Source organism: Annulohypoxylon truncatum (assembly GCF_022578515.1).
Source record: "Annulohypoxylon truncatum strain CBS 140777 unplaced genomic scaffold F4807scaffold_1, whole genome shotgun sequence".
In the NCBI taxonomy this organism is placed as follows: domain Eukaryota; kingdom Fungi; phylum Ascomycota; class Sordariomycetes; order Xylariales; family Hypoxylaceae; genus Annulohypoxylon; species Annulohypoxylon truncatum.
Window position 1 is genome coordinate 584,106 of NW_025953787.1, and position 12,341 is coordinate 596,446.

General features: G+C 51.0%; 3 protein-coding genes across 3 annotated transcripts; 2 read left to right on the forward strand and 1 right to left on the reverse strand.

Annotated features, from left to right (window-relative positions):
• The first annotated feature begins 256 nt into the window (after positions 1 to 256).
• F4807DRAFT_404252 (uncharacterized protein) lies at positions 257 to 2,678 on the forward strand. Its single transcript, XM_047996094.1, has 2 exons — positions 257 to 958; positions 1,018 to 2,678. Exons 1-2 carry the CDS (start codon positions 535 to 537, stop codon positions 2,298 to 2,300), a joined length of 1,707 nt encoding a protein of 568 aa, XP_047859204.1. The 5' UTR covers positions 257 to 534; the 3' UTR covers positions 2,301 to 2,678.
• On the reverse strand, positions 2,679 to 5,474 carry F4807DRAFT_404254 (MCM-domain-containing protein). The gene is made up of 3 exons (XM_047996095.1): positions 4,960 to 5,474; positions 3,487 to 4,895; positions 2,679 to 3,419 (listed from the first exon to the last, which is right to left on the reverse strand). Exons 1-3 carry the CDS (start codon positions 5,221 to 5,223, stop codon positions 2,924 to 2,926), a joined length of 2,169 nt encoding a protein of 722 aa, XP_047859205.1. The 5' UTR covers positions 5,224 to 5,474; the 3' UTR covers positions 2,679 to 2,923.
• A 432-nt stretch (positions 5,475 to 5,906) lies between these two features.
• On the forward strand, positions 5,907 to 9,611 carry F4807DRAFT_5833 (putative GARP complex component). Its single transcript, XM_048003230.1, has 2 exons — positions 5,907 to 9,197; positions 9,306 to 9,611. Exons 1-2 carry the CDS (start codon positions 6,094 to 6,096, stop codon positions 9,574 to 9,576), a joined length of 3,375 nt encoding a protein of 1,124 aa, XP_047859206.1. The 5' UTR covers positions 5,907 to 6,093; the 3' UTR covers positions 9,577 to 9,611.
• Positions 9,612 to 12,341: the final 2,730 nt, after the last annotated feature.

Sequence of the window (12,341 nt, forward strand, 5' to 3'; positions counted from 1 at the left end):
GGAACATTGAAAATGGTTGTTAGGGCCGTTGCGAAAACAAATCATACGTAGATCGGGATTCTTAGTCATCAATTCCAGCCACTCAGATACTAGCGCTGGTTGGTGCATTAGGGGTAGGTACGCTATTTGATCTTTGTGCACAGACCACATTGGATAAATAGTTATGCACCCACTTATGTAGGGGACCTTGCCTTAGTAATGTGTTTAAGACGGAACGTTCCTTGCTAGACCTGCCGTCACAGGGCTGACAGTGAATAGTGAATTAGCTCCCCACCTGAATCCGCTATCCGCCTACCAACATCCTCCAACTAACCACATCTTACTAACTACCTCATCGGGCTTCGTCGTCAGCGGCGGATTCACCTGAAAGGATTCTTACCTTCTTCAACCTTCTACATACACCATTCCGATCACCCCGCCATTTAATGGCTATTGATGTATAGATGAGGAACACCAACTACATATTCAATCTCATTTGATATTTAATATCGGCAATTAGGAATATAGGAACAAACTGATACTAAGCCAGCCAACATGAGCGTCGGCGACCTCTTGAACCAGTTCGACGACGGACTAGGTTCGCTCCTAGGCCAATGGAACAGCTACTCAACCGCTATCGCAACGGTCTTCGTGCTGATTATCACATATGCTATTATGAACAGAGTGGAGCCCGAGACTCATCCTATGCTTCTCGCGCGTCAGGCTTCAGGTTCAGCTGTCCGGAATGAAGGGGAATCGCCTATATATCGTGGAAACTCGGCTCCTCATGGTCTCCCACTTAACGGCGGTCTAAATGTTAAGGACCCGGGCGCATCAAAATGGGCGGCCGGACGAGACGGAGACCTACGGGATATCTGGCGCAGAGCCGTCACGGGATCTCCGGAAGGAGATGGACCTAAGACTAAGGGCGGTATCTCGACTGTGCTGGGGAGCGAAAAAGTCATAAAGCATGACCTTAGTACGAATGAATTTGCTCCTTATTATTTAGGACGTACTAGGACTAACAACGTATCCCAGATGATATCACTCGGCAGATCAACCTTGTTGGCAAGCACATCGCCTCTCAAGGCGGGAAGAAGGTGGCCATCTACCTTCCCAACTCTGTCGAATTCATCGCTACTTTGTTTGCTGCCAGTTTCCACAACCTGACTGCTATCCTGTTGCCGTTCGACCAGCCAGAGGATGCGGTCATTTCGATGCTTCAGAGGTCTGGTGCCGACACCGTTGTTACCGCACCTGGCGCTTTCCCCTTCGACAACGCTGTTAAGAGCTATCCCGGTCTCCGTCAGCTTATCTGGGTCGTCGACGAGGGTAACAAGCACCTTGACTGGAACGAGGTTCCCAAGGGCATCGGCGGCAGCGTCAACGTATCCACCTGGCAGGACATCCTCAATGACAACCCCATCACAGCCGGCAGAGAGCTCCCCGAAGCCGACCCCAAGGCTGAGATCCAAGACGTTATTATCTTCTGGCAATCCAAGCCAGGTACCCTGGAGGAAATGGTTCGATTCACGCAAGGCAACCTGGTCTCCGCCATTTCCGCTCAGCTTACTGCCATCCCGCAGAAAGAGCGCTTCTCCCCCTCTGACCTCTTCCTCCCCACAGCCCCGCTATCCTCCTCCTTCCCGCTCGTCCTCACCCTCGCAGCCCTGTACTCCAACGCTCCTGTGGCATTCAACTCTGTAGCCGGCACATCGCCCGACCTAGCCCTGGCTACTGCTGGCATCGCCCCTAGCATCATCGTCGCGACCCCGCAAACCCTCAAGGCCACCCACGGCGAAACCATGTCCAAGATCAACTCTTCCTTCCTCTCCCGCCTCTCCCACGGCTTCCAGACCCGCAGCCTGACGCAGGACGGCGCCATGCCGACGTCCGGCTTCTGGGCCTCGTATAACGACGCGCTGCGCCCGCAAATCGGCACCGAGCCCAAGCTCCGCCTCGTCTACGTCGCGGAGCCAGCGGGCGCGGACGCGCCCAAGCTCAGCGAAAAGGTCCTCAGCGACCTGCGCGCGGTGACGCGCGCCCGCGTCATCTACGCCCTCGCTGCGCCCCGCGTCGCCGGTGCCGTCTGCCAGACCCTGTTCCACGACTACCGCGTCCTCGGCGACGGTAGCGGCGTCCACTTCGGCCCGCCCGTTAGCTCGGTCGAGGTCCTGATGAAGGATAGCGGCGCGCGAAAGATCACGGACGAGAGCTACGCCGGCGAGATTGTGGCGCGCGGGCCGGCGGTCGCGGGGGCGGAGGCGGCGCTGGGGGTTGAGGGGGCGGTTAGGATTGATAATGTTATTACTTATGTTTAGCTGGTTTGACTGCTTGATGTTTGACTCTGGCCGCGAGGGTTTTTCTCGGGTTGGGGGTTGGACGATGATGGATTGACTGCATTGGATTGGATAGGGTATAGGGAGGATGGATGGGGTGGAATGAAATGGTATGGGATGTTGATGATCAGATTGGGCGATGACCTGGTCTGAGGGGACCGTAGAGCGAAGTTGTGGATTCTTATGTAGTTCAGCGGACGCCGTTACGTTATGTTATCTACGTAATGAGATGCTGTATGTTTCTAGATACGTTATGTTCATGGTTAAAAATTGAGAGGTAAGGCATTTTCGTTTATGTTGTATGTATCATTTACCCCTGTTCCGTTCGATACTCTATGCCGCAAGATGATATTATTTTAGTTTTGCGTTCATATTCATCATCGTGATTACTACCATTCCTCTTCATCTAGGTAGATTAGGTGACATCTCGGAATCGTCATGACCATCAATGTTTGCGCCTAAGTAGGTAGGTAGGCACCCTGCATAACACCACATTGCGTAAATGACAAGACAGCATAAACCCGAACTCCGAACCAAGCAAGCAAGCAGTCCCTGTCATGAACCACATTCCACAACCTTCCCCTCTCTATTTCTTAAGGACAACCCTAAGCACCATTCCGATAAACCTGCGCGCCTTGATTACGGAACATAATAGTATCCCGTCTCTGCAGTATCATCAACGCCCTATTCAGGCTCTGCTCGCTAAACCCCTTGCCCTCGACCATCTCGCGCCTTAGCGTGGCCAAGCTCGTGCTCCAGCCGATCGGCAGCCGTCTCCTTAGCTCCTGCTCCACGCGCGCGACTTCCTCGTTGAGCTCGCGCGAGCCCTGGTTCGTGGTGCCCTGGGTGACGGCGTCCATGGTCGAGCAGAGGAAGAGGCGGATCGCCTCGTCGACGTGCTGCTCCATGGCGACGGGCGAGAGTGTGAGCTTGGCGAGCGCCTCGGTGATGCGGACGATGGCTTCGAGCTGGCGCACGGTGATGGGGATGCTGGATCGCGCGTTGGCTTCGAGTTCCGAGGCGTGCACTTGCTTTCGGATCGAGACGAAGTGCGACGATAGCTTCTCGGCGGCCTCGGGAGAGAGACGGGGTGCACAGCGGCTGGGGGCGGGTTAGTATTTTCACTTATATTGAGGACGGCGGTTAGGATAGGGGCGTGTGCACTCACGATTTGCAGTAGCTGATATATCGTCTCATCTTCTCCACGGGGACTTCTCCTTCGACTTGCTCCTCGAGACCACGGCCACCCATATGAATACCCATAACGTGCTTGGCGATTCGCTCGTCCTTTTCTCGGGTGTGCTCATCCTTGACGATGAAGATCATGTCGAAACGCGACAGGATAGTAGTCTGGAAATCGATGTTCTCTCCCGGAGTCTTCATATCGTCGTATCGGCCAAATATGGGGTTGGCAGCTGCGAGAACCGAGGTTCGAGCGTTCAGGATAGTTGTTATACCGGCTTTAGCAATCGAGATGGTTTGCTGCTCCATGGCTTCGTGGATCGCGACACGGTCCTCATCTCGCATCTTGTCGAATTCATCGATACATACCACACCACCGTCCGCTAATACCATAGCACCACCTTCCAGGTAAAACTCCCGCGTCGAGTGGTCTCTTTGAACAGAGGCCGTTAAACCAGCTGCGGAAGATCCCTTACCGGATGTGTAAATGGAGATAGGAGCAGCTTTCTCGACGAACTTCAACAGCTGCGACTTCGCTGTACCTGGGTCACCCAGAAGGAGGACGTTGATGTCGCCTCTCAGCTTCATACCATCAGGCAAGATCTTCTTGGAGCCTCCAAGTAACAGGCACAGGATAGCCTTCTTTATATCTCGGTTTCCGTAAATCGATGGGGCAATACAGTCTGCCATGATGTTATAAAGATCTGGCCTTCGGCTAAGCTCCATGAATTCTTGCTCTTCTTCCTCCGAGAAAATCGAGTGACCCTTGGCCGTAGCATCCACATCCGTTTGGAGACCGACTGCTCTTAGGTAAGGTGTTCTGATAGCTACGGCACCACCTGTGGACGAGTTCTTGGAACCCTTGTTCTGATAGATGGAGAATATGCCCATTACTGTACATCTTGACCCTGGCACGACCCTGTTGGTGAGGTATCGGTCTGCGGAGATGAGAACGTGACGTGGAAGTTCTCCCACCGGTACTTGATCAGGGGCTTCTTGAAGTTTGATAATTTGCTGATCTACAAACTTGGACTTCTCATGGGTGATAAAGTAGGGATCGAGAGGACACTTTTCAGAAGGGTCGTTTGGAGGTCTCTGGCGACCGCATGTTCGAGGAAGCGTAACACCGGTGAACCCTCCCAAGACAGGGATAATCTGCGTGTGTAGACAATTTCGGCATTGAACATGCAGTTCGGTAGCTTTGGAAGACATGACGGAGGCCCCAATTACAATACCTGGCACCCTAACCAGTCTTGCAATGGTCTCCGAGTCTAGATTGCGGATGGAAACATCGTCGGCTGAGGAGTGAAGAAGTAGTTGATGTTCGGGAATTACGGCCTTGGGGTCGTGAGGAAATACAATTCGGTGTGTACATTTCTTAAGAGCCCCTTCGAACTGTCGTCTTCTCTTAGCTTGGTACTTCTTGATCTAGGAGGATGATATAATATAGAGAACATACCAGAGGAATGAGCTCTGCCGGTTCTGTTACTAAACGATGCGCCAATTCCTCATTATACTTAATTAAGTCGGTTATATTAACATCGCAGTAATACTTCTTCAATAAAGCGTTCTCTCTTAACTGATCTCGATAGACGAATTGGTTGTCGTGTCTGAACTGTAGGATGAACGTAACCAACTGCTCTTGTATTTGCAATCTGGTATCTTCGTTGGGTCCCGAATTGGACTGGAAAACAGAAACCGAGTATACCGATTGGCGATCCATCTTGCGAACCGAATATGTAAGACTTGATCTTTTAATCAGTATACATATATAAGTCGCAGTGGGTGGGCTGGAGTTGATTATCGTGACTATCGATCGAGGGGTTGAAAGATTTATTTAGGTAATTTGGTTCAACCCAAATCGACTTGGAATTTCGCGTTAATTGAAACGCGTCCCCATTTCGCGTTTTTAGGGAGGCGCGTTGAGAGGTTGCATATGACGCTAATCCCTTCTCGGGAGTGAAGTTTGACCCCTGAATGATTCTTGGCAGGGTCGAGTCCGACAACCGACTGAGATCACGTGCTATTATCAAATTTACCTTAACGGTTAGCTATCAGCACTGACCATGCCCGCCGTCCGCGCGACATGCAATCTTTGATCGGTTTAGCGTTTTATGCCGTTTATACAGGATGGGAAGCTTATGGGGATCTGAGTTCCAGGTTAGCTGTCTACAACATAATTAGTCCATTCTACAATTTACATTTACATATGAATTAGTGAAACTCAACCAACCCAATTTCTTTGCGATCCAACTTCATCGGCGCCAGCTTGTGTATTATACTTGCCTCTTTTAGACGATCTTGTTGCGCAAAAAACTCTGAACAGTTACTGCATTCTTCGTCGTTACATCCGTTTTGGTGTCCAACCGTCCCAGTGACGAGGTTAGCAGTGGTGTCTCAGGCTCCTCCGAGCTTCCAGCTTTTTATTTCCTACCAATTGGAATTGGGTTGCGCCGGCCAGTCGCAATTCTTATTCGCTGACGTCTTGACATAGACGATCAGTTAGGCTGAGCATAGCTATGATTCCCCGGTAGCCCTTCGCGAGCTTTGTCAACAAGCCTTTTGGCTTCCCTCGCTACCTCGCTACCTCGTCATGTTCTCTAATTCCGAAGCTCGCAAGTCTGTCGACAGCTTGCCGCCTCTGTCGCCTCACGGCCGATCCGAATTCCCTTTCCACCGACAAGGCTCGTCTGCCTTTCCGAAAGCACGAAGAGGTTCGACTGCAAGTTCTATCGCAAGTTCGATACACTCCATCGGTGGTCATCTAGATACGTCTAGTAGTTGGTCTCAGACCGTTCACGAGACAGGGCAGAATGCTATCTCTACTCTCCTCCAACCGCCCATAGTACGGACGGGGCTACTTCCGCACACGTCCGCCCCTGCTTCAAGCGCTCACAGGCCGCCGACCGCACGAGACATACCACCCGTTACTTTGACAAATATACCACATGTCGATAACGACGAATTTAAACCATACTTAGCGCAGGTAGGGGCGTTATATGAGCAGCTAAGGCGTGTGAAAGAGAGTGATGATGATGGCAGTGATCACATATTTGGACGTGGCAGAGCTGAAGAACATGCTGGCGTGATAGATGAAAGTCATTTGAAACCGGGCAGTCGTCCGGGAAGTTCACGGAAAGTATCTGGGTCATCGATTAGATCTGTATCTCCTATCGATTCACCTCCGGCACGCACAATACGAAGGAGATCTAGTTCTGGTTTCAGTCGGAAGGCATCGGTCCAGGGTCCACCTCCGCTATCTACCATTCCGAATGTCTACTTCGACGAGGACTTTCACCTAGAGAATCCCCGAACGTTTGATGTCGTTACCGAGCGATCCGAAGTAGTTAGACCACCGCCTGGCTCCGTGGAGGAAAAGAATGCTGCAAATGGGAATGCTGCGGCCCCGCGCAAAAATCTTGCTACGAACGCGATATTGCAAGAGAAGCTATCGTGGTATATGGATACGATCGAGATGCACTTAATCTCCTCCATATCGACCGCTTCCACTACGTTCTTTACAGCTTTGGGCTCGCTGAGAGAACTCCACACCGAGGCAGCTGGATCGGTCGATAGAATAAAGACGTTGCGAAAAGAGCTCGTGGCCCTTGATGAGGAAGTCGCGGCTAGAGGGCTAGATATTGTCCAGAAACAACGGCGACGTGAGAACCTACAACAACTAAATGATGCTGTCAAACAGTTGAAGGAGATTGTCGAGTCAGTCGCGGCATGCGAGGAATTGGTAGATTCTGGAGAAATCGAAAAGGCATTAGCTAGTATCGATTCTTTAGAGAAACTAATTGCAGGCGAGCGGATACCTCGTCCAAAACAGGACGAAGACCATGGATACCAACTACGCGATTTGAGAGATGCCGTTGCCCTTCAGGGTGTGAACGGCGACATATCTACTCTACGGTTCCGTATCGGCAAAGGATTCGAAACTAGGCTTACGGACATATTACTAAGCGACCTAAGACGCCACGTCGATACCGTCTCAACCCAGGAAGTCCTACTCAGGTGGAGTAGCGCAGCAATGCGAGCCCGCGGAGCTCCTAGCAGAGACTCGTCAGCCTTTCCGGCTTATTTGTCCGCAACTGACGACCTCCGCTCACAGCTCATGCCCATACTAGATGGGTTGCACCGCTCAAAACATGTGACGATTGCCATAGCGTCCTATCGAGAGGTAGTGTTGCGGGAAATCCGGCTACTTATCAAACGACCGCTCCCAACATCCAACGATGATGATAATGAATCCATGATGTCCGCATCTACGATGAATTCAAAACGCTTAACCCAGCAAGAAAAATCATCTATTCTCGCACGAAATCTTCGAGCATTGGATGAGCAAGACGCCGAAAATCTATTTGTCAAGATGTACATTAGCGTCACAGAAACATTGCGTAGACTAGGCACCCAGATGAAAGTCTTGTTCGACGTCGCTAGTTCGTTAGGACAACAACCTAACACTGACTCCGCCTTGAAGTCGCCGAATCCCCTGAAATCTCCGCCCCTCAATAGCGCAAATCGCGACCTACAAGAAGATATTCACCTGACTATGGACATGGCGAATCTCCTCGGCCAAGCAGTCGACACATCACAAGAGAAGATTGTGAAGGTACTTCGAGTCCGATCTGACCAAAGCTCACACCTACCTTTGGTATGGTTCCTTCGATATTTCACTCTTAACCTCTATTTTGCAAATGAATGTGAAGCGATTTCCGGTAGGAGCGGCACATCACTGAAGAATATCGTCAATTCCCAAATCAAGGAGTTCATCCAGACACACGGCGATGCGGAGAAGCAGAAACTAGCCCAAGGCATGGAATCGGATCAGTGGAGTGCTAAAGATTTCACCGAAGAGAACACCGCTTTACTCAATCGCATACTAGAAAGTAGCACAAAAGATAATGCCGCTTGGTCAGAAGGAAGCAAAATCTGGATACCGTTCGATGATGGAGGAGCCAAGGAAAATACGAACGGTCGACCAAGGTCCGAATCTAACGCGGCGGGCAAAGAAAAGGCGCGAAGCGCAATTATTGACGGGGAGACATTTATATTACCCAACTCGGCAATCCTCTGCTTGGAGGGCATGTCCCACTTCCTACATCTTGTCACTGGCATTCCCTCTATGGCCTCGGACATATCCAGCTCCCTAATCGCGTACTTACAACTGTTCAACTCGCGATGCACGCAGCTTATTCTTGGCGCGGGCGCGACTCGGTCCGCCGGCCTGAAGAATATCACTACGAGGCACCTCGCCCTAGCGTCGCAGGCGCTAGCCTTTATATCGACGCTGATCCCGCACGTGCGCGAGTTCGCCAGACGACACGCAGGTACAGGCCCGAACGTCAACAACGGCAACGTAGCAAATCTGATGGGCGAGTTCGACAAGGTCAGGCGGCTGTTCCAGGAGCACCAGAACAGCATCTACGACAAGCTGGTGGAGATCATGAGCGGGCGTGCGGCGGCGCACGCTAAGAGCATGAAGGCGCTGAACTGGGACCGCGAGGGCGACGTCACCGTGGACCTGTTCATGGAGACGCTGTGCAAGGAGACGGTGACGCTGCATAGGGTGCTCACGAAGCATTTGCCGGAGGGCACGGTCAGGTTGATTATGACGCCCGTTTTCGAGAGCTATAAGAGCCAGCTCGGGAAGACCATGCAGGGGCTTGAGGTTGCGGAGTTGGGCGCCAGGAGGTGAGTAAACTTATTTTATATATATGTATATATATATATATATATATATATATATATATATAAAGGAAATGACAGGCTTAGGACGAACGTGGCTAACAAGAGAAATAGGATGGAGTCCGATATTGAATATCTCATCAGCCGGCTGAGCAAGATCGACGGCTTCGGCGATACGGGGGATAGCCTGCTGGCGATCGCCGTATCGAAGAAGCCGGAGCCTAAACCGGAGGATGTTAAAGCGGATACCAATAATAATAATGGGGAGACGGCAAAGGAGAACGGCGACGGGGAAAAGAAGAACGGTAACGGTAACTCGGATGAGTCGCCGGGCGAGGAGGCTAAGGGAAATGAAAAGGAGAAGAGTGGGGAGGAGAGCAAGTAAAGGAGAGAGGGGATTGATTCCTAGGGCATTTTCGGAGTGTCGTCGGATGTGTTTCTGTGCCCGCTAAGGGTTATTTTGTTTGTTTGTTTTGCCGGGGTTGGTCTGGCTTGGTTTGGTTCGATTGTACATTGGTTTGCGAGTATCCGGCATCTGAAGCAGGCGTTTTTTTTTTACTACTACCATAGAAAGGAATGGACTGCAGTACCGAGAGGAAATGAGGTGAGGTGAGATGGGGTTTCTTCATTAGGGATATGTTGTGTATTATGATATCGGTAGAGGTAGGTAAGACGAGATGTAGGTCTATGGCCAAGGCGTTGATTGAACATTCCGGTCGTTTTCTGCTTACTTGCTACGGACACACCATCCTGGAGTTTACTCGCAGGCAGTCGAGCCTAGTTTGATTGGATTTGATTTGACAGTTGTACTAATATCTCCAAGCCGTCACCGCCTTATCTTAGCCACGCTGCGTAACTTGCAGGTGGGCTTAGTTAGATACACCGACCGGCGTTTGATGGGATATCGTGGCACCCGCGTCCCGGCCCGGGGATTATCAGCCCTGATGTTTCATAACCTGCCCGGTTCGGGTTTCTGTTTTCTGTTTCTTTCGGGCTGTGTCTGCTGCCCACGTGTTCCCAACCCTGCGATATGGGAGATAGGACGTTTACCTGTCTTACTTTCCCTATTTCTCGAGAAACATAAGTGTGTGTATACGTACACCTGTGTAAGTGTAGGTATTCATGTGTACCTGGGTAGATACCTTGGGTGCTGCGAACCACCGTTGTCGTGTTAATCCAGGAGATCGTATGATAGGTTCCTCTGTAAGGCAATTGGACAGGTAACGCGGTCGCCTTTACTTGTAGTATGTATCACGACGCTAAAGTGCTCGCGTTAGAGCAATCTTAAGATCTTTCCGTTTTCGTTAGGTGTTGTTTAAGGGATCTGAGATAACGTATTGGAAGCACAAGAACGCCCGGCCTTACGGGTTAACAGGTATTACCAATCATGATGTCAATCACCGAGCTGAAGAACACAAGTACAGTAAATCCCGTTGAAACTAATTCTGCCCGTACCCATATTCTTATTCATATCCACATCTATCCCCGAGTCCGGGGAAACAGTCCGGGGAATCCCGCGCTTGCCTAACCCACCGGCCGGCTCGCGGCATGAAGCATGGGCGCTAAGTCCCATCTGCCAGATCCCGAAAGTATGCGGGGAGCGGGGGCTAATACCGACACGCATGTCCCCGTATGAATTGGTGGTACGCCCGAGGCTTTGGCTCGGGTTTACTTTACTTTGTCTAAAGTTAGTCCTGGAAATATTAGCTCAAAGGAATAAAGCTTGGATGTTTTTTGTTAGGTCAGATGTTAGATGTTAGATGATCTAGATCGTATAGGTCTAGCCATCCTTAAACAAAGAGTAGTAACCAACGACTGTCTGTCGCAAGTAATCTTCCTCCGTACGACTTGAATAATTTGTCAATTATAGTAATTTTTCAAGACAAAACGTGGCGCGCAAGCTTCTTCGTTGCATATTCCGGAATAGCGGTTTATTGCGGTTCACGTCGCTAGCCGTTTGTTTGGCACATGGGAAGATCCCGGATGATATCCTCCATCGAGCTCTCAGTGGTGGATGTAGCTTAGGGGCGTCGTCGTATAATAATAGCGTAAAGTTATCTAAGAACATAGTAAGAACAAACCGGCAAAGGTTAAATGATAACCTTAGATAGGTACAAAGTGAAGATAGCAATAGGCACAAAGGACGAATAAGCCCAGGCTTAGTCTAAGGCCGTCCCTTCGGGTCTACCCGTGCTCGCTTCTCCAACTTGGGGCTTGCTCTGATAACGTTTAATGTTGGAGCATTAAACATTCTGAGGGGCGCCGTTGTCATACATTCCCGCGCTAGAGAATAGCGCGTAACGGAATCGCAGCGATATGCGCGGCATGCAATTCAATGGATACCGGTTTGCTGCGAGTATCATAGATCGACCCATTCGTCGTTCGTCCCATCATACCGTCCCAAGTCCCCTGGGCCTATCTGTGATCTCCAACGTTCATCATGTCTCGCATGCACAAGGATGTCACTCGATTGGGGTCCCGTCGCCCAATCACGCAACCAACCCGTCCAAAGGTACGATTACCACCCGTCCTGCCGCCGCGTTACAGCCAGACAAGGAGGCACCGTAGCATCGACCTAGGATAGGCCCGGGGAGTGTTGCTGATCGTCGCACGGCGGGTTTTCTAAGCAGCCTAAGGAGCAGTAAGCTACACTACTGTAAGTTAGGGGGGGTAAGGTAAGGGGGGGGGCCAGGTTTAAAAAGCGCAGCCGCAAGCGCCAAGCTTTTCCAGAACCTGGCACCCCCCGTAAATACACTAGGTAGACACGCTGTAAAAGGTTCCGACGCTCTGTCTTGCCAAGTCTGACCTTTATTTGAACCGCGCGCGGTCTTGGCGAAACGCCGCACTTGGGTTACGTACGTCTTCAACTACCTACCTACATACCTACATACATCGCGTGCCTCAGCATCTAGTACATATGTGTGGTGAAGAGCAAACCAGGAATTCGTTGGGATGGGGGCTTTTTGGGGTAGTCTATCTCACGCTCTAGTTGGTTCGAGGGGGCCCCGATCCATGTGCGCCGTGGCGCAGCGCTGAGGGAGTTTTGGGAGTTTGCTGAGAAAGGTAGGTAGGCAAGTATTTAGCTCCCGCTCCTATTTACAAGAGTCGCACGTACATTGCGCCTCTGTCGACGACCCTTCTATTGCGAAA